The 27,252-nt window shown below is 44.4% G+C and overlaps 2 protein-coding genes across 2 annotated transcripts in view; both read left to right on the forward strand.

Annotated features, from left to right (window-relative positions):
• CFI (complement factor I) overlaps positions 1 to 6,498 on the forward strand; it is a 48,951-nt gene extending 42,453 nt beyond the window's left edge. Inside the window, exons 11-13 of the mRNA XM_087437211.1 lie at positions 704 to 981; positions 4,782 to 4,886; positions 6,281 to 6,498. Coding sequence (XP_087293337.1) covers positions 704 to 981; positions 4,782 to 4,886; positions 6,281 to 6,498 — 601 coding nt within the window. The remainder of the gene's footprint in view (positions 1 to 703; positions 982 to 4,781; positions 4,887 to 6,280) is intronic.
• An 8,639-nt stretch (positions 6,499 to 15,137) lies between these two features.
• Positions 15,138 to 27,024, forward strand: PLA2G12A (phospholipase A2 group XIIA). Its single transcript, XM_004426585.3, has 4 exons — positions 15,138 to 15,456; positions 23,285 to 23,361; positions 24,377 to 24,542; positions 26,489 to 27,024. Exons 1-4 carry the CDS (start codon positions 15,270 to 15,272, stop codon positions 26,605 to 26,607), a joined length of 549 nt encoding a protein of 182 aa, XP_004426642.1. The 5' UTR covers positions 15,138 to 15,269; the 3' UTR covers positions 26,608 to 27,024.
• Positions 27,025 to 27,252: the final 228 nt, after the last annotated feature.

Here is a 27,252-nt window from a genome sequence, read left to right on the forward strand (position 1 = left end):
GATGGTAGATGCCCGATTTGCTGGAAACTAGGAGGTGAAAATTGGTATGAAAGTGGAGTGACGCATAAGAAATGGCAATATTTAGCTCATTGACCATTTCAGTTGGATTTTAAAATAGCTACTATGTTCCAGGTACATCTATCCACAGATGAATAAGACCCCATCTTTGACTTAAGTAGCACAGTCTAATAGGAAGAAGGTCTTGGGAGCAAATAAATACAACGCGATGTTAGGACGAAGTCAGTCTGAAAGGTCAGGATGATGACCGCTGTGGTCTTCGCCCCAAGAACCTCTGGGGTTAGCAGAGTCAGGAGAGCCTGTGCTCTGACTTCCCACTTCTTCAACCACATTTCTGGCTGGATGCTGTCTGGTCTCTGTTTAAACACCTTACGTGATGGTGCTTTCACTCCAGAGGCAGCCAACTCGTTCTACTTCTGGGCATCTCTGGTTGTCAGCAAGTTCTGTGTGTCCCTGATATTGAGCAGTTAGATGGATTTTTCCTCTCTTCATTTACCCATTGACTTTAATTCTGCCCTGAGTAAGGTTAATTGCACTGCTTCATGACAGCAAGGATAAAAAAAATCTGGGAAAATGAAAAAGATTCTTTAAAAGGGAGAATATAAAGATGAAGCATCAGAAGTCCATGTTTATAGTTGGGCATTTTCCTCAATATATTTTATTTCCCTTTTCCTTTCTGTTACAGAGTCAGTAGAGTTCACCGTTACCAAATATGGACATCGTTAGTAGACTGGTTAAATCCTAACTCTGGAGTACTCGTTCAGTGGGCAAATAGAGTTATTATCCATGAGAACTACAACGGATCCACCTACCAAAATGACATAGCCTTGATTGAACTGAAAAAACGCTCAAACCAAAAAGAATGTGTGCTGCCTAATTCCATCCCTGCCTGTGTGCCCTGGTCTCCGTATCTGTTCCGACCTAATGATACATGCATCGTTTCTGGCTTTGGTCGAGAAAAAGGTATATGTTTTACACTTTGTTCATCAGAATCCAAGGGTTGAAAGTGAATGGAAATAGAAACGCATAGGAGCTAATCAAGTGCTCAGAGAGAAACCCAGCATCAAATCCAGAAAAGTGAACATCTAGCCAGGGCCGGCTCCGTGGGCATGGGACCAAAGGGCCCTGTGCTTGGTTTACTGCTCTGCTGTCACTGTCATGAAATTCTTAATAATTTTTGCAGGGGCCCCACCTCACATTTTCATTTTTCACTGGGCTCCACAAATTATGTAGCTGATCCTGATCCAGAGTTTCAAAGGACACCTATACTCTGTGATCCTGAATTGTACATTGAGAGGGAACCACTCACCAAGAAAAAAACAGAGTGACATGGGGACCTAGAGCATGCACTGTGTGGATTTGTTGGAGAGATATGGATGGAAGATAAAGGTTTCAAAGGGATAGTCACAGGATATGCTGAGTCAGCGATGCCACAACTCTCTGCTCTCTCCTTCCCCTCCTCCATTCTCCATGCCCCACCCCACAACCCACAAAGAGAAAGAGAACAGAAAGAATTCATTCCTTGAGCTTCTACGAAGACTTGAGGTGGACATTCACATGAATGAGAGACATGGACACTTAGGGACAAATTATTAGAAAGACCTGCTAAATTAGAGGAAATAAATTAGCCATTGCGTTTCCCTTCCTCTTGAAGAGTTAGCCTTGAGATTTAGCTTCCTTTTGACCTCTTAAACTCTCTTTGTAAATAACTTCACTGCATCAGTCTTATAAACTCATATTCCAACACATTCTGTATAATTGCCACATTGAAAAGTATAAAATATATATATAAATTAACCTGGATTTGTGGTAGGTCTGAATAACTAAAACTTACAAAATACTAAATTTTATTAGTAATTAATTCATCCAGAAGGCATTATGTCCTTAAATTTGTTCTGTTTTTTCTTAAAAATTGTATTATGTACATTTACAAGTTTCACAAAAGTAGAGATAAAAATATAATAAACCTACTTATTCATCACCCAGTTTCCACAGTTATCAACATTCTACCGATCTTGTTTTATCTCCCTGAATCAATTATTATCTCTATAGGATAATTAGGAATGTTTATTTGTAAGGGGGTTAATTACAAAGATGTGGGTGGGAGGCTGGGGAACCACAAGGGCTATACAGGAATCCAGGATTAAAAGTACCAGAACTGAGACCTTTCCTAGATCTGAAGGCATAAGGGGAAGGAGATATTACCAGAAGGAGAAAGAACCTCAGCTAGAGCAGGCTGCCTTGGGAGAAGCGATGACCTTGGGTTGAAGGTTATAGCCAGCCCCAATCTCGCCTCCTCCCTGCTCCCCTCCTCCCTCCTGCTGGGGTCCTCTGCTGCAAGCCAGAGGCTAAGGGATTCCTGTTGAGGCAGTCCCTCCAGGTCAGGCTCCTAGGGCAGGGGGCAGGGCACTGAAGGGTGGAGGATGGATCTGAAGGACACTCAGGGGCTGTTCTACATATTCCCCCCAACACACACTTATTTTTTCCTGCAGTATATTAAATCAAATCCCAGTTATCCTGTAATTTCACCCATGAATACTCCAGTATATATCTTAACCAGGTAAAGACTTAAAGAAACAAAAACACCACACCATCCATACGCAATAAAATGCAAGTGATTCGCAATGTCATCTATCAACCAGCCCATGTTTAATATTCCTCAATTGTTTACAAAATACTTTTACAATCAGATTATTTCCATTGCGATCCAAAGGCCACGAACTGCACTTGGTGACTATTTTTCTTAAATCTCTTTTAATCTAGAACCTACCCCTTCCTTTTATTTAAAATGTATTTATTAAAGAAACTGGGTCATTCTTACTTTAGAATTTCCACGTCTTGAATTTGGCAGATTGTATCCTTGATGTGGCATTCAACATGTTCTTCTGTTTCATGCATTTTCTTTTTTTTTTTTAATATATCTTTTTTTTTTATTTTTAGTTCATTTCTTTTTTTTTTTTTTGAGGAAGATCAGCCCTGAGCTAACATCTGCCAATCCTCCTCTTTTTTTTTTTTTTTTGTTGAGGAAGACTGGCCCTGAGCTAACATCCGTGTCCATCTTCCTCCACTTTATATGGGACGCCGCCACAGCATGGCCTGACAAGCGGTGCGTCGGTATGCACCCAGGATCCGAACCGGCGAACCCAGGGCCGCCGCAGCGGAGCTCGCGCACTTAACCACTGGCGCCACCGGGCCGGCCCCTCCATGCATTTTCTATGAGCTGGTAGACATGTTCTGCTGCATTGGTTTATTTATTAATCAGATATGGCTTAACACATTTATGGAGCCCTTCCTGTAACTGGAAGATAGTAATGCTAAAGTGCTAGGATTTCACTGCTGGAAAATATGGACCCAGTCAATGAACAAGGGCTGCAGAGACTGAAAGGCTGAAAGACAAAGGACAGTTCTCAAGGCACTTTCAGTACCGAGGAGCCATCAGACACGAATGCCACCATCAGACAGCAGAATGTGACAAGTGTCTCAAGAAGGATACAAAACAAGAGTTCAAGGGAGGGAGCAATCTCCTGAGTCATTCAAAATTGCTCAAGCGGTAGGGAGCTCCCAGTTTTTAAAGGCTTCTCCCGAGTTAGGGGAAATAATAAATTACTAATTTTTAAAAAGCTGTTATCCTGAAGAAGGTAGCCATCTTGAGACGAATTTGAATTAGGACTTGAAAGGGAATAAAAGAAATTCTTTCCTGATTTGCCATATACTTTGGTGGATTTTTATCTCCCTCTGCCTCCCAGAAGACAAGAACATTAGTTCTACAGGTAACCACCATGTGCTCACCACAGTGCTGGGTCGTGTAGGGGGTCCTCTCCGGATAAGCCAGAGGTCTCTGTCCCCTGGTAGTTTACAGATTGATTGAGGAGGTAATCATTTGGCAAAAGATTTTTAGTGTAAATTGAATTACTGAGTTCATGGATTAATTAATTACATAAATATGATTAAGCAACTACTTCGTGCCAGCATGCAGCTGGGTGTGGTGCCACAGAGAAGGAGTCAGGCTAGCCCCTGCCCTTCCAGAGCAGAAACACTGCTGCACACTGGGAAAGAGGATGGAGACGCGCAGAGTCACTCCTGATACCCGAGACACCTCGCCCTATATTCTTGGGATTTTCCCACCTTCCCTGGACTGTCCATCGGCAACAGGACCTGGCCCCTCTCTGTCCTTGAACGAAAACTGTTCAAGTCCCCAGCCTCTGACTTCAATGGAAAGGAAATCCTAAATCCTCTTTCAGTCACTTTCAAGTCACTCAGGAGATGGAGTTCCTCACAGGCGCAGAAACACACACACACACTCATAACTTCGTACGTATCTTCTTCATTTTACCTTCTTATATTAAAAAGTTGTTTTAACTCTAACAAGCACTTCCATGGAAATAAAGGACTGTAGGAGGATAGGAGCTCTTTCTGTGAGAAGCCCCTGAGCACTGATTCCTACTCACCCCTGCACTGGGCTCAGCAATAGGAAGGGAAGGCCTTTGTCGCATCTGTCTCAGGGTACCCCGCTCTTTAGTAAATGAGTATGACTTCAGACCTGTGTGCAATTATGCCCCTTGACTGCATTTAGAAAAACAGTTATAGAAACTGAGGATATGAGCAGTGTATGATTAATATGCTAATGAATTATCCCCAAAGGTTTATATATGTGTTAAAGAATATATATATTTTTATATATTCCTAAGTTATGAGAGTAAGTATTTATTTAGAGTCCTCATTTGTGACTTCTGAATGTCTATTTGTTTTCTCACTTTGTTTAGGTCTTAAGAAAGTCTTCTTACTTAAGTGGGGTGAGGTTCATCTAATCGGCGACTGCTCTAAGTACTACGCAGATCGCTACTTTGAGAAAGAAATGGAATGTGCAGGTGAGCACCAAGTGGTTTCTCTGAGAGAGATATATACACATATATCCCCTCCCCTCTATAAACGTCTCTCCTCCTCCCCACCCGATCAGCCCCCTGCTCTGGGTCCTGGACCTTTCATTTGGCCTCTGGCTGTTGCAGTATCAACTCTTTCAATCCTTGCCCCTTCGCTCAAGTTCCCTCTAATGCTAAGAGGAAAATCTTCCTGAAGCTGTTATACAGCAGGATAGCAAGGTGATGAAGAGCACAGACTGTGGAGCCAGGCTGCCTGGACTTATAGCCCAGTTTTGCCAATTACTACTCCTGTGACCTGGAGCAAGTTTCCTCATCTGCAAAATTGGGGTCTTAGTAGATGAGGAAACAGATGCAGAGCAGTTACACAATGTGCCCAGAGTCTTACAGACAAGTGGTATATCCAGCATCAAAACCCAAACGTCTTCTAAATAAAACGCCAAAGGATCTCATTTCAAATGCATCCAGTTGGAAGTAGATTCTCCATCTTCGGAAACCCCATTGCACTTCCATGCTGCGTGCCACTGTCTTTGTCACGTCACAGAGGTGCTAGGGCCCGACCTAACCCAACCACAGCAGCTCCTACTTTGGGTGATGACCCAAAGGCAGGGTACCAGCCAGGGCAGTACAATCAGGATGCTTTATTGAAGCCACTTATAAATAGTGTATTACAGAAAAAGACATCCTATAACTTCTTGGATACAGTGATTTAAAAATCTTAGAAAGTCATCAGAGTAAGAAGAACGTAAATAGACCATTCCCTGTGGCCTCTCATCTTAAAATGGAGCTCAGGATTACAGAGCACAAAACAGGGGAAGGGCACAAAATCTCCCAGGAGGCAATATCACAGTATGGGACATGCTCTGAGGTCTGGCTGCCTGAGCTCAAGTCCAGGCTCTGCCACTTATTCGCTGTATGACCTTGAACAAGTTAATCAGCCTCTCTGTGCCTTATTTGTCTCATCTTCAAACAGGGATAGTGATGATACTTACCTCATAGTTTATGGTGAGGACTGAAACAATGACTGACTAGTAGATATCAAGCACTCAATAAACACTAAGTATTGCTGTTATCTTCCCTCTTGGCATCTGATGCTACTTTCAGGTTGCGGTGTCACCACAGTGTATACTTGCGTGAAGTAGAGAAGGTAAGGGGAGCACTTGCTAATCTGGGGAATGAGTAGAAGACAAAATGTTTCCCAACCTGCCTCTCTACCGCTCTGCGGGCCAGCAGGGCCTGTGAGGGCGAGCTCGCAGTGTTTCCTGCCGGGAGAGTGTGAGGAAGCTGAAGTCCTCCCGCGCTGGTGGAAGGAGCAGGAAGCTGGTATGGCGGCCGTGACAAACGGAAGTAAATGTGTGACTTTCTTTTTCCTTTGTCTTTCTCAGGTACAAGTGATGGTTCCATTGATGCCTGTAAAGGGGACTCTGGAGGCCCCTTAGTCTGTCAGGATGCCAACAATGTGACTTATGTTTGGGGTGTTGTGAGTTGGGGTGAAAACTGTGGAAGACCAGGCACTCCAGGCGTTTACACCAAAGTGGCCAATTATTTTGACTGGATTAGCTACCATGTGGGAAGGTCTCTTATTTCTCTGCACAATGTATAAAACTGTGATCTCTCTCTTCTTTCTGCTCTTTTTTTCTCAGGAGTTCTGTTGAAGTTGAAATGATACTGCATAATTAGTACTTCTCTAGGGGAAAAAAATAAAGCAAATCTTACTGGATATCTTTAAAGGTCTCTACAAAGTTTATGCCATGTTGGAATTTTGCTGCATAATTCTCAAATAAATATTTTAGTCAAGCATACATATTTTATTCATTAGAAAATGTAATTAACTGATCACCTCATATAGGAGTGATGTATTGACTATACTAAAGGTTTAGCTAGTTGAATGACATTGGATTCACAGAAGCTTGTGTTCAAACCCCAAGTCGACCACCTACTAATTGCTTGGCCCTGGGCAATTTATTGTCTTCTTTGTGTCTCATTTTCCATCTTTAAAATGGAAGCTGGAACTTTGGAAAAATGAAATTACAAACTTAAGTAAAATGTTTGGCATCGTACCTGTCACAGGGAAATAACTCACCTCATAGCTCTTGTCTTATTACTCTGCTTCTTTAAGTATTAAAAGTTTTTGAAAAATTTCTCTCTCTCTTCTCATTTCTCAAGTTCTCCTTGACCCTCTCTCTAAACCTCTCCACAGATGCTGCAGCACAACCATTGCCCTCCATGGTGTGAAACCTCACAGTCACTTCCCCCGTTCTCATCTCCCCCTGCCCCCAGCAACAGCAGACACAGTCCACCCTGTGGGGCATCACACTCACTGCCTGGCCCTCTGCCTCCCTGGGTGCTGGTCTCAGCCTCTTCCTTCTGGTCACTTCTCTAACTTGGCACTTTCCCCTGGTGATCTCATCTAGATTCAGCTTTAAATCCCACCCACAGTCCAATGACTCAAAAATCCATATCTCCAGGCCTGCCCTTTCCTAGAACTCCAGACTAGTCTATCTCACTGAGCACTTTAACATCTCCCTCTGGATATCTAAGAGCATTTCAAAAGAACTATGGCCAACCCCAAACTCTTGATTGCCCCTTCTTAAACCTGCTTCTCCCACCATAGTAAATGGCACCACCATCCACTCAGGGTTCCCCATGGACCCAGTGTACAGCAGGCACCCAATCTCTCTATCACATGACCCTGCCATAATCTCAGCACAGCACTCGTCATCACCCAACACATTCTGTTCCCATTTGTTTGTCTACCTCTTGCCCCACGCTGCTCACCCACCCACCATGTCCTCCCCCACTCCAATGGGAGACACATGAAAAGAGAGACTTTGTCTGTCTTCCTTCTGGCTGCAGCCCTAGCATTTGGTTCATAGAAGGAGCTCAGTGCATACACATTAGCTGCTTCTATTATATTTTTAAAGCAGAGCTATCATCACCTTGATGGCAGAGGTATATTTTTCACATAAATATTACCTTCAATACCTGGGGTCCAGTTCTGGATAGAGTCCAATTGTTTTAATGATAGAAATGCCCATTTCTGCTTATATTTCAAAATCAGTTGCTGCCTAGATTTTTTTTTCCTTTTTAAAAATTTTGGAAAAACATGCCAAATATTTGGCAAAATAGCAAAAAATTCACCATTTTAACCATCTTAAAGTATAGAGTTCAGTGGCACTAAGTACTTTCACATTGTTGTGCAACCATCACCACCATCCATCTCTAGAAACATTTCCCAAACTGAAACTCTGTCCCCACTAAACAATAACTCCTCCTCCCCTTCCCTTGCTGACCAGATTTTTAATTCCTTTTGTCATTGACTGCAGGGGAGTATTTGGTTATCTGTTGCTGCGTAAGGAAGAACCCCAGAATAGTGATTTAAATAATAATTGTTTATTATTTTGCTCATGCATCTGGGGATTGGCTGGGCTCAGCAGGGCAGTTCTTCCATCCTCTCATGAAGTTGCCCTTAGACAGGGCCGGGGCAAGAGCCATCTCAAAGCCTTCTTCACTCGCATGTCTGCAGCCTGGGCTGGGAGGACTCAAACAGCTGGGCTTTTCGCCATCTCTCTCTATGTGGTCTCTCCACATGGGCTCTCCCCATGGCAATCTGGGGCACCAGGCTTCTTACATAGCTGCTGACAAGTGTCCCAAAAGAACCTGCAGAACCTGTGCAGCCTTTTTTAACCAGCCTTGGAAGTCATTTAGCCTCACTTACGTCACAGAGACCTGATCAAGTTTAAGGGGAGCAAATATAATCCATCTCTTGATGGGAGGGGTGTCAAAGAATCTGTGGCATATTTTAAAACCACCACCTTGTCCTGATGCAGCAGACCTGGAAAGATATCTGTGCATAATATGAAAAGAGAAAAGGACTAAGGGCTGCAAGCATACGAGGCGCCCTCAGCTGAGCTAGGAAGGAATGGCATCAAGGCCCCTCAAAGGACCAAGAAGTCTGCATGGTGACCTGGGACCTGGAGGCTTCACCGCAGAGTGGACCAGGGTTGGGGCCCAAAGAGTGAAGAGCCAGCTTCTCCATAGCAACTCCATGTGGCAGAGACCGGGAACAGCAGGAGAGGGATGATCTGACTCCAGGATTCTCCCAGTTTGGACCTCTGTGTGAAGGCTCCTCGTGGCAGACAACAGGAGCCAACCTCACTGGTTTAATGAAAAAAATAGATTTATTCAAAGATATTATGCAGTTCACAGAATTTCCAGGAAAGCCAAAGAGTTGGAGCCTACGTACCTGGGAATAACGCTCCAAGACGGCAGTAGGACTGCTCCATCAGAGACGCCCCTGCCACTAGCTCCATCAGAGACGCCCCTGCCACTAGCTCCATCAGAGACGCCCCTGCCACTAGCTCCATCAGAGAAGCCCCTGCCACTAGCTCCATCAGAGACGCCCCTGCCACTAGCTCCACCAGAGACGCCCCTGCCACTAGCTCCACCAGAGACGCCCTGCCACTAGCTCCACCAGAGACGCCCTGCCACTAGCTCCATCAGAGACGCCCCTGCCACTAGCTCCATCAGAGACGCCCCTGCCACTAGCTCCATCAGAGACGCCCCTGCCACTAGCTCCACCAGAGACGCCCCTGCCACTAGCTCCATCAGAGACGCCCTGCCACTAGCTCCATCAGAGACGCCCCTGCCACTAGCTCCATCAGAGATGCCCTGCCACTAGCTCCACCAGAGACGCCCCTGCCACTAGCTCCACCAGAGACGCCCCTGCCACTAGCTCCACCAGAGACGCCCCTGCCACTAGCTCCACCAGAGACGCCCCTGCCACTAGCTCCACCAGAGACGCCCCTGCCACTAGCTCCACCAGAGACGCCCCTGCCACTAGCTCCATCAGAGACGCCCCTGCCACTAGCTCCGGTCCCAGGCTCCACGCACAGTTTGTACTGCAGAGGCTGGGCGCCAGACATTACTGCTAGACCCTGTGCCACTGCTGCTTCTGAGAGTTAGCAGGGTCTTCCCTGGAGGTGGTCAGTGAACAGAGCTCACTAGATGTGGAGTTCTGCCACCATCTGCTATTTAACCCTGGCCGCAGAGCTCACCATCTTACAAGGGAGACAGGAAAATAAATTACACAGCTGCACTTTGCCACGTACAATGGTGTGGAAAACTCAAGGGAGACCCACAAATCAGCCTGAAGTGTCAAAAAAGGCTTTCCCGGAGGCGAGCTTAATCTGAACTATGGAAGAACTATCCAGGCAGATGCAAATGCAAAGGCCCTGTGGTTTCAGGAGCCAATCACACAAGGGGACAGAGAGCCATTCAGTGTGACTGGAGCCCAGGGTGCAGCTGAGGAGCAGGAGACCGAGAAAAGGCCAGACCAAGAGGGCTTCACGCCAAAGCGTTGGCACACTAAAGGACTTTGGGAAGTTCACGCTAGAGGCACTGAGGAAGATATACTGGAGGGGGTGAGATGGGGTAGGGGAGACAGTTAAGAGACTACTGGAGTAATCCAAATGATGAGAGGAGAAACTAAAGCGGGGCACCTTTAAAGAGGATGGCATTCATTCTAGGTATGTTAGGGAGTGAAACAGATGGCAGCTGGGGACAGAACAGGTGACAGGGTGCTAGGGAGAGGGACATGAGAGTAGGGTAATTCCCAGGTTTTCTCCTGGATGATGAGGTGACTGGTGTTGCACTGACCGCAGAAACGAGGGCAAGAGAGGAGGAGAAGCAGGTTTAGTTAGGGCTGTTTAGAAGCTGTGATGTCTGGGGGGGCCCAGGGAAGATGTATAGTATACAGCAGGAAATACAAAGCTGAAAACCAACCAGAGGTTTGGAAGTAGCCAGAAACCCTGTCTAGAGAAACCACAGCCTGATGAATTTATCCTGATTATCTAAAACCCTGCAATCTCACCTATCCATCTTTCCATCTTCTCCAGGGCTTCCTCTCTGTGTGCCAAACAATCTTACATTCTACCCACGAGGTCACTTGAAAATCGTTCTCCCTGATTGCTATGGTCTGAATGTTCCCATCCCCCCAAATTCGTATATTAAAATCCTAATGCCCAAGGTGATGGTATTAGGAAGTGGGGTCCTTGGGAGGTGCTTGGGTCATGAGGGTGAAGCCCCCATGAGTGGGATTAGTGCCCTTATAAAAGAGACCAGGAGAACCCTCACCTCTTCCACCTTGAAAGGACACAGGGAGAAGTCAGCTGTCTGTAACCTGGAAGAGGGCCTCTACCAGAACCCAACCACACTGGCACCCTGATCTTGGACTTCCAGCCTCCAGAACTGTCAGAAATAAATGTCTGTTGTCTATAAGCCACCCAGGCTGTGGTATTTTGTTATAGTAGCCAGAACGGACTAAGGCACTGATCAAATTTACCTGGTGGTAGGCCTTCCCAAGAGGAGAGCCGTTATCTTCAACATATCCCAGAACCAGCCCATGCTCGCAGATCTGAGGCAAGCATCTCTTGTCCTTCACTTTGCTCCCAGCTCGAAAGCTATTCATGCCACTGATTCTTTTTTTGGCAGAGGTGGGTGCCTACCACTTATTTCCCCTTAATTCGAGCCCCTTTTTAGAAACTAAGCTTCCAGCCTTAGCACTGGGTAAAGATGGATCTTTATGGCTGGAACTGTTTCATCACGTGGCATTTGTTTTCATCACAATAACACTGCTGAGGCCATTTAATGAAACATTGGAAAAGACTAGAAACTGCCCTTGATCATTTGTGTTTTGTTGATTTTGTTATTTCAAATAACACAAAGGATTGCGTAACATTCTAGTTTCCAAGCATTCTGAGTTAATATGTTACATTAAACCCAATAAACTTAGCATTCTTACCTCTAATTTCCATGATATCCACGTACAGTGAAGGGACCATTAGGGGTTTCTAGAAGGGGTATCTTGACTGACTATGCTTATAATTGAACTGGGAAGCTCTGTCTAGAAAATACAGCCTAGTGTCAGCCACCTGGAAAATCCCATTTCAAGGCACAATCAGCACAAGAATCAGCACAGATACAGCATATTTTCGTAATTTTGTTTTGATAATACTGACTATAATTGCTTTTCCCAGTTCCTCTTCCTTTTTTTCTTCCTCTGACTACAATTATGTTTTGGTCCCAGTAATCCATTGAAACTTCTCTTGTGAAGTTCACCAGTCACCCCCTGTTATTAGATCTAGCGATCAATATCCAGTCCTCACCTTCCTCCACATCAGCCACATTGATGGTTCTGTCTTAGACACATTGGAACATATGCGCTCTCCTGCTGCACATGGCTGCTCCTTCTCAGTCTTCTTTGCCAATTCTTAGTTCCCTGACCTCCTGAGACTTAGGCCTTGTTCTGCTTCTCTTCACACACTCACTTTTTAGAGGATCTCATCGAATCCCATGGCTTTCAAAGCCATTTCTATGCTGACAACTTCCAAATTTATTTCTAGCCCTTCTCCCACCTCAGAACTGCAGACTCAGAATAAGCTTCTCAAACATAGTATATCCGAAATTCATTTCCTAAATTTTCCCTCAAACCTGCTCCTTCCACAATGCTCCCCATTTCAGTTAGTGAGAACTCTGTATCCTTCCCATTGCTTAGGGAATCAACGTGGTCCTTTATTCCTCTCTTTCCCTCACACACCATCTTCAAGTCACCAGCAAATCCTGTTGGTTCTACCAGCTAGCTATACCTAGAAGGTGACAACTTTCCACAACTTCACTGCTCCCTCCCTGGGCCAAGCCATAATAATGTCTTACCGGGTTTATGATGTCCTAACTGGCCTCCTGGCTTCAGCTCCTGCCCACTCACTGTCAAATTATATATAAACAAAGTAGCCATTTGCCAGCAGGAAAGACCTGGAAAACAGCTGGGGGTTTGTGACCAATAGTGTCTGTCACCAAAATAACCAATTTTGCTAATTAGATGAAAGTGTCCTGTAAAGAAGGCTCTTTTCAAACATTTTATGCTAACTATTAGGAAGAAAAGATGGAAGTGGGTCATCCAGAAGAAGTTAAATGAGATGGTCAATCAGGGATGGCTTCATGGGCACACATCCTGTGCAGATGCACAAGGACTCAAACTCAGAAGCCTTCCACACCTGTTCTAAGGTTCTCCTGTCATTCTTTGAAATTCTTAATAATTTTTGAACAAGGGGCCCTGCATTTTTATTTTGTACTGAGTCCTGCAAATTATGTAGCTGGTCCTGTGGTCAACACCAAAACCTGTATCTGACAGCAGGAATTAAAAGTTAAAAGACAATCTTGGAATTACTGCAGCAGAACAACAAATACCTAATGATTGAATATGAAGAGAATGTGAAAATACAACTTAGAACCTTGTTTTGTGGAAGGATGGTGGTGATTCCCATGGGGAACACAGTGGAAAGGGAGATCTGTTTGAGAGAAAAAGAAAACAGCTCTATCAGCCAGAGGAACTGGCCTCTGAGAATTTAATCCCTAAAGAGAAATGAGGCGGAGAAGACTGAATCTGAGTCCTCAGAGCTGAGGCTGTGGTTAAGGTGCAAGAAATTAGGTGAGATCACCAAGGAGTCAGTGGAGAGGTTTTAGGGCTTCCTTAACTGAGGGCTGGAACCAGGTTACCTTACTACATTCTGTCTTTTCTTTTCAAATATGTATTCCTGGATCAAGGAGTATCTCTGGAAAGAACCAAACCTGGTTTAAGGGCTAGGGTGCTGGTGCTAGGCGGGCCTTCAGAGGTAATCTAGTCCAACATCCACCCTTTAGAGATAAGGAAACCAATGCCCCAGAAAGCTGAGAAAATGATTCTATGTTCCTTTTTCCAAGCGTGCTGAGATGCGCTGTCCAAAAACTAAGAAAAAATAATCTTTGGCATCTCGTGACAGCACAAAGAGGCCTGGTTTAACCAAGTACTGTCGCATGACACCTGGGCTCCTGCGCTGGGAAAGAAAGATAATACCCCCCGGCACATCCCTCCCCCTCCTCCACTGTGGTGCCAGTGGATCACAGCCCCAGGGGGCCTGTCTGAGGGTCTGAGGGCGGACTAAAGCCCTGCCGGCCCTCCACTAACCCGGCCTGGGGGTGGGCTACATCCGTCTGCCAGGAGGGACACCTTTTTGGACTGCATCCCTGTAAAGCGGTGTTCTGAAGGTGCGAGGTCGAGTACGGAAGTGCCTGGCACAGAGGAAGCTCTCAATAAACAGGGATGTAAGTCTTACGAACTCTGCACTGCACACTTCCCATAAACGCACGCAGCTTGTTAACAAACACAAAATGCCGAACTAGAATTTATTGGTAATTCTTATAGAAAGGCACCTATTCCCAACACTTGCAATATTGCGATAATGCTTGGAAACTGCCCGGACACTAAGATAACCAGATACCAACGGCTTGGTAAAAATGACTGCAATTGTTGTCTCAGGATCCAGACAGCGCTGGGAAAAAATGCAGAGAAACGTCACTGGAGCTACCACGTTACAAAATACCTTGAGTAGGAAAACAGTGATTTCCTTAAGATTTTTTTTTTCACTGCATTCAAATGTAGAGTACGGCTTCTTCCTCACCAGGGAAGAAAAAGTGGTTTTTACTGTCAAAACACTCTCTTCTTCCAGAAAGTCTAAACGAGGCACCACCACAGCCTTGGGCGACATCCCCCGGCTTCCCCTTCCCCAACCGCGGGCAGGTGGACCGGCGAGGACCCGGGGACGCAGCGCCCGGCCCTGCGAGGTGAGGCCCGGCCTCGGCCCGCGACTCCAGCGGAACCACGTTTTCAAACCCTGAACCCCCTGAACCCCTCGCGGCGCTCTCCGCAGGGGCCTAGGGGAGCGCGTTTCTCCCATGTCGTCCACACCCAGGAAAGCCGGTCTGACCCTCTGGGGGCTGGGCTGAATCCCGACAGGTCAGATTAGCTCACGGAGGTCTCCACCTGGCTGCACGGTCCGACTGCGCGGGAGCTTTTAAAAAATACCGATGCACCGCCACCGGCCCTGGGGATGACACTGGGGCACGGGAACTTGGTTAGCACTACCCCTCGGGTAGTCAGCACCCTCGGGCAGCGCTACCAGGGGCCAGGGTTGCGGCCCCCACATGGGCAGGGAGGACGCGCCCCGCCCCCGAGCCCGCCCCGCCCCCGAGCCCGCCCCGCCCCCGAGCCCGCCCCGCCCCCGAGCCCGCCCCGCCCCCGAGCCCCGCCCGCCCCGAGCCCGCCCGCCCCGAGCCCCGCCCCGCCCCGAGCCCCGCGCCCCGCGCAGGCGCACAGGGCGCCGCGGGCCCGGGAGAGCGCGTGCGCGCGCGGGAGTCCTGCGCGCCCGAGGGCAGGCGCCGTGGGCGTGGAGCCGGCCGCCCAGCCCCGGCCCTGGCCCGCGCCGTCGCCTAGAGAGGAGCCTCGGGCGCCTCGCGCGGCTGCGGGACCCGTGGCCGGCGCGACCCGGCGCGGCGCAGATGGCCCTGCTCCTCCTGCTCCTCCTGACGGCCGCCGTCGGGGGCCAGGAGGAGGCCCAGACCACCGACTGGAGGGCCACCCTCAAGACCATCCGGAACGGCGTCCACAAGATCGACACCTACCTGAACGCCGCGCTGGACCTGCTGGGGGGCGAGGACGGGCTGTGCCAGTACAAGTGCCGCGACGGTGAGGGGCCCCGGGCCCTGCGGGGCCCGCGCGTCGGGGCGGGGGGCGGAGGTCCTGGGGCGGGGGGCGGAGGTCCTGGGGGGCGGAGGGCGTGGGGGGGAGCCCGTGTGGGGGAGGGCGTGGGGGGCCGTTCTTGTGACTGAGCGGCCTGTGGTAGGTTCGCACCACTGTTAGAATGTGGGAGGTCGCCCCGGGGGTGCTCTCCGCTGTTCCCGTAGCTTCCGAATTATTTATTAATGTTTTTTGCAAATGCACGAAGTTGCCTAAGAACTTAGTGCCGTACGCGTCCTGGGAATGGAGCGAACAGACTGATTTTAGCTCTGTATCTTAGCGCCTTGAAATTAGCTGGACGTGCAAAACATACCCAGAGTTTTGAAGTCATGACGTTTTAACTTTCTCAAGAGTTGGTTTTAAATTCTTTTTCTGCAAAGCTACAGAAAAGAAATTTTGACCTTTGTACAGGCTTTTGGTGTGCTCTTTTGTTTGAGAAAGAGTTGTGATAACTCTTCTAGAAAATCAGTGCATCGTGACTTGACAGGAATTTTTTTTCCTCGGATATCACTGACGCTTCCACCTCGTTGTTGGTTAATATTAATATACCTGTTTTGATTTACTTTTTCATATTTCTTAACTTTAATTCTGTGTGAACCTGAGAACTTGCTTGGTGGCATTGTTGGTAACAATAAACTCGGTATTTCAGGCAGAGAGCTTTCTTTTGAAGCACTTGACTTTTTTGAATGCTTCAATATTGTAATAGCTCATATAAAGTACTTGGATTTCTCTTTGGAAATTCAAATGCTGGGATATTACTTGAGAGATCATGTTTCCAGTAAGAGTAGAGGAGGTCTGGGCTGGTTAATTTCATGCGTGGCAGCTCAAAATAGTAGGGAACTCAGAGACTTGAATGGTACAATCAGATAGTATGCAGGTGAATTTAAAAGGAGCCTAGTCATGTATAACTGTGATGCCAATTACTGCCTGTAATTCTCAAAATAATTCTGGTTTTATGTTAAGGGAGGTAAAGAATGAGCTGTGTCTTGTATGCTGTGAAGTGCTAAATGTTTCATTTCTTCCTAAATTTATGCCTAAATGTTACCACTAGTATGCAGTCAGGAAGAAGGTTTTCGTCCTTGTAATTTGGAGATTAAATGGTTGCCTTTCCTGAGGCAGATGTCATGGTTTTACTTAGTCATCCCCATTCATTATACAAATATTTGAGTGCCTCTTATGTGTCAGGTGTTCTGCTAATTGGAGATTCAGCAGTGAATTCCAAAAATCCTGTGCGTGGAGCTTACATTCTGGTGAGGGGAGAGAGTCGATAAATTAATGAACAAGTAAAATAAGCCAAATGTGCAGGATATGCAGGTCTGAAGTATGCCAGTGCCTCGAGAATAAGAAAGCAGAGAAGACAGCAGCAGCAGCGCTGAGAGGCAGTTTGCTCTTTTAAATAGGTTGTTCAGGGAAGGCCTCACTGATAAGATAATACTGGAGAAGAAATCTGAAAGTGGTGAAGGCGACACTGTGATCATCTGGGGAAAGAATATTCCAGGCAAGGGGAAGGGCAGGTGTACAGGTCCTGAGGAGAAAGGCCTGTCAAGGATGACTCGGAAGGTTCTGGCCTGAGCCGAAGGAAGGGTGTAGTAGGCATTTACTGAGATAGGAAAGACCTGGAGGGACAGTCTTCCCAAATTTATTGTGAGTGAAGGGTTCTAGAGTTCATTTATACTTAAAATATCTCTGAAGTTGAATGGACACTATTCATATTAAAAAGATTATTTTAATCTTTCCTTTTACTTAATCCTTTTTATCCTCCACAAGCCTCACTAAATTTACCGTTTAGGGTTCAGAGTGTCAAATGACAGAAACAGTACAATTTAGTAACAAGTTTGATGTCCTTTACTTAAGGGGCTACAACCCATGGATTGGGGGAGGGCAGTGCCTCACAAGCAGTGGATTTTGGGCAAGAGCGAGTTTATAGAGCATTAGAGGAGGCAACACGGAGATGGCAGGATTCTCCCGGAGACGGAGGTTCCTGGTAAGGCCGGCAGGTCCTGTTCTAGGGTGAGGGGAGCTCGCTGAAGCTGAGCTGGAGGATTGGGGTTGGTGTCTGTTAGGTTTCCTGGCTAGTGAGGCATTTCCCATAAGTGTGGGCTGGCTTGGGTTTAGATCTGAGACATGGGCCGGGCCACTGGGGTAGCCTCCATTCTGTGGGTCCTGATACACAGATTTCGTTTATCAAGAGCAAGGTCTCCAGCATAAAAAACAAAAATGAACTTGAGAATTTAGGAAATGGTGTGCTTCAGTGGAAATCCTTTTGTGTCTTAGTAAATACAGTCTGCTCGTTGGACTCTGGTCCCAAGTCACCATGTTAATGCCAACATAATGAAAATTGTTCTTTAATTGCTGTTACTTGAGAAGTCTCCTTGGAACACTGTTTCAGCCTTTTCTGTATTTTGGAATGCAAGTGAGCAAGTGAACCATAGAGAAACAGACAAATCCCAAAGCTGGAGGAGCGTGGTGATTAAGGGGTGTTTTATAGTTGCCATAAAGAGGTCAGGGAGCTTTAAAAAAAGGACGTAATGGTAGAGAGGGTGGTCGGGTTAAAGGGCACAGACTTGTTGCATTCAGTTATCATTGCTTTGTCGAAAGGACTGGAACTATGGAGACATGCTCCCTTCTGGCCATCCTCCCTACGGTGGGAACAAGTGCAGGTCCTAGCACTTTGCAAAAAACTAACACGAGTAGAAATGCTAAATTTTTTTAATGTTCAGCAGCTTATAACACCATCTATAGCAACATTTAAAATAATACATTTGTAATTTTGGTATCTGTATCAACTTAATCTTTAATAAACAACTTTGTATATAATGTGTCTTGTTCAGAAATAATTATTTCAATTTAAAGGTGAATTTAGAACTTCTAAACACTTAAAAATATTTCAGGGAACTAGTTCCTTCCCAGTTTTCTGCTGTGGATAAAGAATAATTTCAGCAGGGAATGTTTCCCATTTTCTTCGTCCTGTAATTTCTTGGGTGCCTGCTATGTGCCAGGCATCTTCTGGGTAAGCAAGAGAAAGTTCCTGTCCTTGTAGAAACTGACTAATCATGTTAATTTGGTCGATAAAAGTTAGAAAGAAGAATAAAACCAACCAAGGGTGTATAGAATGGATATGGAAGGGACGGGGCACTGCTTTAGATCAAGTGAGCAAGGAAGGCCTCTCTGAGGAAGTGACATTAGCAGCTTCCTTCAAAAGAAACAAAAGCTGAACATGTGCCCCTTTTGCTACTTACACTGGGGAACCGGTTTTGCCAGCATTTATTTCATGGTGTTATGCAGTATTTCACCTACAGCAGATCTGGGCTCTTTATTACTCCATGTTATCGACGTCTCTCCATAGGGCAGTTTGAAGCATAGACCACCCTTCCATCCTCATGCCTCCATTTTCATTTTTGCCAGCTGATTCTCTGTACTCTCGCTCTTCCTCTTCATTCTCCTATAGTGGGCATGTTTTGTTTTGTTTTTTCCCCTAACTTCATTGCTTATTTGCTTTTGATCATTCTCCCATTGAAAGGTAATTTTCTTTTATAGAATGAGAAAAAATATATATGTATTAATACATATACACACATATGTATCACTATCATTACACACATAAAAATGTCAAGTGTTTTTATAGGCTCAAAATTGAAGAAAAGTCCATGGATTTATATAAAATACAAAGAGAAGGAAAATAGAAGTGCTACTGTTGTGTGAATATACAACATGGAGGGAAATATCTTTCTGGTAAATAGAATAGATGCTTGAGAAGAAGAGATGAGACTCCCACATGCCTTTAGAACTCTAGGCCCATCTCAGTTGTCTGAGGGTGATAATCTGTGGAAGAGGGAGAGGTGCCAGAAATCTAGACACTGGCAGAGGGGAATGTACAGGGTATCCAGAAAGTTGGAAACAGGATAAACAGTACGTTGGTTACATTTTCAAGTAATATGCCCAATACCTGTAGCTTCAACCTCCAGACACCTTTTTAGGTGATATACTTCTAAATTTAAAGCAGTAAGTCTAGTTGTTAACCTGAAAAATATGTATAGCAGATGCACTATTTTTCCTGACTCCAGACTTTTTGAACACTCTTTGGCATATTTATTGTACTTTTTTCAGATTAAAAATTCGACCCATTGCTTAATGTCTATTGCTAGATAAGTTTCTAAACATTTTAAACCCTTGATTGTTAAAACCTGTGACTGGAGAGCGCTTGTTGATGAAGCTTCAAGGAGCTAGAATGGCTTCTTCGAGAATATAATGCCGATCCAGCCTCCCTCCCTTTCAGAGAAGAAGTTTCTAGTGTGGTGGGACAAAGAAAACCATTGATCAAATGCATAGTTCCTCATGATACTCGCATGACAAATGTGGGCTGGATAAAAGTTGACTTAGGTGAAGTCACAGCTGGTTGAGTGGTCTCCCTAGAGAGTCGGGTTAATGACCTCATGGCTGCTTGTAGAGAAGGCTCATCTATAGCGGGGTGTTGCAGACCTCTCTCCTGGTTGACATCTGTGGCTCAAGTTCGTGAATATCTGGGAGCAAGTCACACTGGGTGAATAGCTCTAGAGATTGAACAATCCTGAATGATGTACTAAAACTAACAGGATAGAATTTTACAATCTAGTATTTAGGTTCAAAAACTAAATTTCAGAAGTGCTGAGCCTCTAGCAGTAGATATTAAACAGTTTATTCTAGAAAGAACTGATTTTTTTCCCTGCCATCTGATGTATCTGAACAGTGAGACAGCTGAAACATGTGCTAACTATCTTAGGCTGTATTAATACAAGTACTTTATCCAGTTCAACATAGGCCCACCATATCTACTGGTGTTCAGTTTGGGGTGCCGCATTTTAAAGAGATGTGACAAACTAGAGGTGATAAGGCTTCAGAGACTGATGAATGCTCACCAAGCTCAAGAGAGACTGAAGGGTAAATGGCAGGACCAGGTTATCTATTTATAATGAGAATTATAACTGCCGTCGGGATTAGCCTTCCAGGTCTTCCGCTTGCTCATTCATTCATTCATTCATCAACAAATATTTACTGAGAGCCTAACCATATTCCAGGCACTGTTCTAGGCATTGGGGGTACAAACAGATAAAAATTCCTGCCCTCGAGGAGTTTATGCTTTAGTATGGGGAGACAGATACATGAAATACGTAAGTTAGTGGTAAGGTATGTTAAACCGTCGTATATGCTACAAATAGTATGGTCAGAGAAGGCCTTGCTGCGAAGGTGGAGGAGTAACTGTGATATGAGGAGGAAGGGCATCCACATAGAGGAACAGCAGACCTGGAGTGTCTGTGGAACAGCAGAGAGGTCAGATGTGATGGGATGGAGTGAGGAAGAAAGGAAGTGAAGAGAGAGACTAGTAAGGAGACGAGGTCAGAGAAGTCATGTGTGGGGGGTGCAGATTATTTAGGGTATAGGCATGGAAAGGATTTTGTCTTTTCCTCTGAATAAGATGGAAGAAGCCATGGAGGGGTTTTGGCAGAGGGAAGACTTGACCTGACATATATCTTACTGGGATCACTCAGGTTCAGTGTTGAGATTGGACGGTAGCTGGAGGTGGAGTGGGCTGGAAACCAGAGTAGGGAGGCCAGTTAGGAGGTTACGGCAGTAATCTGTGTGGCTTGGAGCAGGATGGTAGCAGTGGACGTGGTGAGAAGTGGTTAGGCTCTGCGTATTTGGAAGGTAGAGTCAACAGCACAAGCTGTTGAATTGGATGTGGGCCATAAGAAAATGAGAGAGTCAAAGATGGCTGAGACTTTCCTGAGCACCGGGAAGGGTGGAGCTGCTCTTACCCGAGAAGAAGGAACTGTGGATGGAGCAGGTTTGGGGGTGACTGTCAGGAGGTACATCTTAAGTTTGAGGTGCCCATTAGACATCCAGATGGTTAGTATATCCTCCTTCTGAAGGCCCTTTTAAGTGGAAAGCCAGATCATAAACAGTTTTCCTAAGAATGAAGAATGAAAAGCGGGAATTGAAGGATCACAGCGACTCATCTCTGATAGCCTGAGGCATCCACCTTCCTCTCCCAGGGCCCTGAAGCAGCCCCCCTTGGACAGTGCTGGGGAAACAAGACCAACTTCTGTCGTTGGCCTCCTTTTCTGGATCCACCATAGCTGTTCCCTTTGTACACGTTGTTCTTCAGAAGGGGTGGAGCAGCCTGTAGCTTTCTGTCTTTGTGGGGTTGTACTCTCTTGAAGCTTGGCTCTCTCACCTTGGTTGCATCTTAGTAACTCCCTCAAACCATTTTTAGATCATTACTTGAAGTGGGTTACTTATTTTAATGGCTGGTTACTGGAAGGGTTGCTTTGTCCCCCCCCCCCCCACTTTCCTTTTGGAGAGTAGACTTATCTTTATTTAAGTCTCCTAGTAATAAATGTTAGTTGAGTGAAAATTGGTGGAATACTTTGTGTCTCTTCTAAGTATCTAACTATAGGGTGGTATTTAGAATAACTAGGGATATTTTCCTTTTAGAAGTAAAGATAAATGGTAGCCCCAAATGTTTGAAAGGATTATCACGTAAAATAGGGAGTTGGCTTCTTTTGTGTTCACCAGGGGGCAGAGGATTGCTTGCAAGTAGAATTTACAAGAAAACAGAAGAAAGAACTTAACAGTTTGTGCCATTCCACAACGGAATAGGCTGTTTCTTGATACTGTAGGAGGATTGTGGGAAACATTCAAAGAGAAAGTAGGTGACCATTCAGTACGTTGCAGTGATTTCTGTATTACTTGAGGAGAGAGATTTCTGAAGTAGCTTCCAGCATTTGAGATTGCTATGATGTCATCTTTCTCTTTGATACTGAACCATCGGTGCTATTAGGGAGAGTATAACTGGAGTAATATAGTTCACCAAGCTATCTTTATTCCTGACTTTTTTCCTTAGCTGGCAAAAAAGTATATTTGTGAAATGGTTGGCCGGAGTCCAGACTAGAATGTGTGGTCCTGTCATGCCTTATCATGGTACTAAGGTAATTAGATGATCATCGGATGACCTTGTCTTGTTTAGCTTTAGGCTCTAGCTGAGGACGCTGATTAGTTAATGGTTATTGAGGTTTGTGTGCAGTGGAGCACTGGCTCAAGGTTGGGAAGATACAGTTCTTGCCCTATAGGGTTTAACCTGAAAACAATAGTGTTAGAATGTACAGGAGAACAAGACGGATTTATCTTCCATACATATGGACCCAATCTGGCATGTAACCTCTGATATCTCCAGAAGTCCAGAATAAGCTTTTGTATGTTTTGTATGGTATAGGCTTACAAATATGATTACATTTTATGAACCACCATACATTTTATGAACCTCCTCCATATATGTGTGTATGTATACATTCATACATTATTACACTGTAGGAGAAATAAAAATAATTATGTAGACAGGTTAGCATTCTTTTTTTTTTTTTTTTTTTTTTTTTTAAGATTTTATTTATTCAGTTTTTTCCCCCCAAAGCCCCAGTAGATAGCTGTATGTCATAGGTTCACATCCTTCTAGTTGCTGTACGTGGGACTCGGCCTCACGTTGGATGGAGAAGTGGTGCCTCGGGGCGCTCCCGGGATCCGAACCCGGGCCGCCAGCATCAGAGCGCGCACACTTAACCGCTAAGCCACGGAGCCGGCCCCAGGTTAGCATTCTTAATGCTCATCAGAATAAAGACATATTCATTGATGTCAGCATCCAAATATTAAATATTTCCAAGGCTGGTCTAGCACATTGTTGATTTTTTTGCATATATATTTTCTATCATGTTTGAAAATTAATTATGATACCATTTGTATTTTATAGGATCTAAGCCTGTTCCACGTTATGGTTATAAACCCTCCCCACCGAATGGATGTGGCTCTCCGCTGTTTGGTGTTCATGTAAATATTATTTTTTATTTGATAAGTTTTATGATTGGTAGGCTATGTAATACTCTTGACAATGCGAGACTATCGGTATGTTTTCAGGTTCACGAATAATTTTGCTTGTTGTAGCAGTGACCAGGTTTATTATATTCTTTTATAGCTAAAACATATTTAATAAGTCCTAACAAAACTAAATGGAATAAAAGTTTTATTTTTTAATCTTGTAGATCTTAATTTTAAATGATACTTCCTAATGTCACAAACATGGTTTTAAAGTTTGGAGTAAAGAAGTAATACTACTTAGATGAGAAGTATAGATAAAGCATAATATTTTCTGTATTAAAACCAGGCTAGGTGGGATAGCTGTGTGTTTGTTGTAGGGGAGGCTGGATCTGAGCCAAGTATTACGGAAAAACGTTTATGATAGCGATTCCTAGACACAAGAGTTTTGTGTATGAAGTTATTTAAAAATAGTTAAAGATAAGTTATAGATTGGAAGGAACAGTATCTCTGGAGAATGGATGAACACTTAAAGATTAAATCACAAAAACAAAAAACAAAATTTGAGTTGTAGGAGCTTAAAAGTTTTCTTTTGCATTTCATATAAAGTACATTTTATTGGGGGAGGAGGTACAAAATACTTTGGAATATCCAAAAATCATGCTTGCTTAACCTCTGGAGAAATCTTTTAATGCTCATAGCCTTACCTTTCTGTTTTTAAAACTATGTTTTGTGTTTTGGACAATTAGAAGTTGTGCCTGTTACTAGCAGATAACTGAATATTCTAACATTGCGAAATAGGAGCTTTGAGGCATGGCTGAGAGGGAGACCGTGGAGTAACGTGGGTGGGGTGCGGATGAGAGTAATGGAGAGATGGAGAATAAGGAAAACATTTGTAGGCAGAAACTGATTTTGGAAATTATCTATACAGCGGTCATTGTCATTGATTTCTAGGTCTATTTGAATGCAGTTCTTCAGCAGGAGAGTTTGGAAATTCAGCAACAGTAATTTATCCAAATGCCTCTTTCAGCTTAACATCGGCATCCCTTCCCTGACGAAGTGCTGCAACCAGCACGACAGGTGCTACGAGACCTGTGGCAAAAGCAAGAACGACTGTGATGAGGAGTTCCAGTATTGCCTCTCCAAGATCTGCCGGGACGTGCAGAGGACACTGGGGCTAGCTCAGCACGTGCAGGGTGAGGGGACTGGCGGGGCAGGGCTGAGTGCTATCTGTCAAGCCTTATGGGGTGCTGTATGTCTTAGTACAGGATTTACCAGTAGAAATCTTTCGCTATGTATTACTTTACCTATTGTGACACGGCCCTTTCAGTTTTCTGAGGAGTCGATGATTTTGTAATCTAAAGTGGTTTATACTCACAGAAGCAAAAAGTGTTAGAAAACCTTGGGAGGAGGGTGTGTGAGGCAGAGAATTCATCCAGATCTCCTGCTTTGAAGTATATCTCTAATTATCCAGAGGTTGAAAGTTTGAAACCCTGGATCCAGTGAATTGAAGAGTATAGCACATTGGATTTGCAGTAGAAAGTTCTAGAAGATTTGAGTCTTAACTCTGTCTCTTCACATGTATCTGTGTGAGGAGGGTCCCCCAAGGTTCGGTGATTTGCTAGGAGGACTCATGTGGTGATATAAAGGGATACATGATGACAATGGAGTGTCCTTGTTTATAAAGTGAGAACGGTAATACCCATCTCAGAGTTGTCCCGAGGGTAAGATGAAATAGTTCTGGAAATACAAGTCACAGTGCAAATACGTGTGGTTACAAGATTTCTTTGTCAAGTCAAAGAACGTACCATACCCTGAAATCAGAAGAGGAAGGGCAATGAGAAGGGACAGGAAAGGAAACTAACATTTTTAGGCACTTCCCATAAGGTACTGTGCTAGATACTTGAGACATGTTTTCATCGAAGTTCACAAAAACCCAAAGAAGTAGGTGGCATTATACCCATTTTTCAAGGAAGGAAACTGAGATTCAGAAAGAAGTAACTTGCCCCAAGTTACATGCTTCTGACTCTAAAACTTTTGTTCTGTCTACTACAGTATTCCCCAAATAGTCTCCTATTATAGGTCTGATTCTGAAATCCTAGTAATGTCAAGGAAGAAATCTCTGCTCCAGGAGAAGCTGAACTCACAACCTCTAAATCCACTTGCATGCTTCCCGCTAAAGTAAACTAGTTGTACAGCTGAAGCATCAGTGGATGTACTTCTGTCTTCTGATCTAAGGACATACTAATGTGGCTAAATGATGAAACCAGTCTCCTTTCAGTCTCCTATGTAATAATCACAACCTTATCCTTCTGTGGTTGGTTGTGTTCCTTAACGCACACAGTCTTTTGGAGAACTTTGAAAATGTGAAGATTTTGTGATGAAGTTTCTTCCTTAACATGAATATTTGAAACTGGAAGTATTTGGACAACTAAAAGCTACTCTATCCTCTGTCTCTGTAAGTGTGATGTATTGAGATTGTCTCACCTGGATGTTCCAGGTTTCTTAGAATAAGAAAAGTAAGTCGATTAATTTTTTATAATAAAGTCTTAAAAAAACTTTAAAAACCTCACCAGAGGAAAAACACCTTTGATTCCTTTGTCTCCCCTCCCAAGCCAAATCTGGGTATTGATCAAAGAAAGAGGCTGGGGTCCATTTACTTTAAGCATCTTAAATGTATGATCAGTTCTTAGAAGCCATTGGCCATAATTAAATGTTTTGAGGTTTCTGTTTTTAACCTTCATTTCTTCTGCACCTAAAAATCTTTCCTTGAAGTGAAAACTTAAGAGTATTATCAGGCATCTCTATTGGTGATATTTTTCAGATGAAGAGAAAATTAACAGTGATGAACTGATCAGTGCTATTGAGAGAGGGACTCTGTCTAGCACAAAAAATTGGGTTGAACAGTTGCACGCAAACAAGAAGTAGATAGATGGTAAAGAGGCTGAAACTGAAACTTTGTATATATGCAGTACTGGTTTCCGGAGAGTTTGGGAGGACTTGGGAGGACTTGCAAAACCTAGCATACGTGTAAGTGCCCACTGAGGCTGTGCTGGAGGCTGTGCTGTCTCGTGTAATACAGGTGAAGAGAGAGCCATGGTTTGCAGTTGCCCAACAGTAACGGCCCTTTCTTACTCTGCAGCGTGTGAGACAACAGTGGAGCTCCTGTTTGACAGTGTGATACATTTAGGCTGTAAGCCGTACCTGGACAGCCAACGCGCCGCGTGTACATGTCGCTACCAAGAAAAAACTGATCTTTAAAGAAGATGCTGACAGGTGGTGACAGCATGAGCAGCAGACGAGGATGGAAGAACATAACCTTTGACAAAGAACTAAGGTTTTTACAGCATGAAGCTGCCTTATTTTTGTGAAAGGATTATTTTAAGACCTTGTTTTGACATTCAAACTAAAGAAAAAAAGTGGGGAAGGTTATCTTCCTGGACATCGCTCCCTAGTGTGCCCAATTGTCTTGACCAGTCTCAGAAAGAGGTACATGTTAAGGGGAGAATTTTTGAAAGAAAAAGTTGTAACTCAATTTTCACAACCACATTTACCAAAAAAATGAGATGAAATGTAAAATTCATCAAAAAGTATGTTCAGCATTATTTTATTTGGAAATATGGGGAGATCTTCACTTAGAAGTATATTTGTTTACTATAAATTTTAAGTATACGTTTATGCCTGGAAGGATCTGACTTTATTTTTTTTCTGTTTTAATTAACACATAATGTGCTGTTTTTCTGTAGCCCATTGAGCATATGAATGTCACACTTCTTTAATGACAGGACCAGTTAGGAGGACAAGGTTTCCATGTCTGTTTCTCTTGTAAAATTGGAACCCTCAGCTGGTGACCTCTTAGGGAGCAAAACCAGGATATCTAGGTATTACATAAATACCTGTACAAAA

This window comes from Ceratotherium simum, chromosome 12 (assembly GCF_057802395.1).
Source record: "Ceratotherium simum simum isolate JZ-2026a chromosome 12, ASM5780239v1, whole genome shotgun sequence".
In the NCBI taxonomy this organism is placed as follows: Eukaryota; Metazoa; Chordata; class Mammalia; order Perissodactyla; family Rhinocerotidae; genus Ceratotherium; species Ceratotherium simum.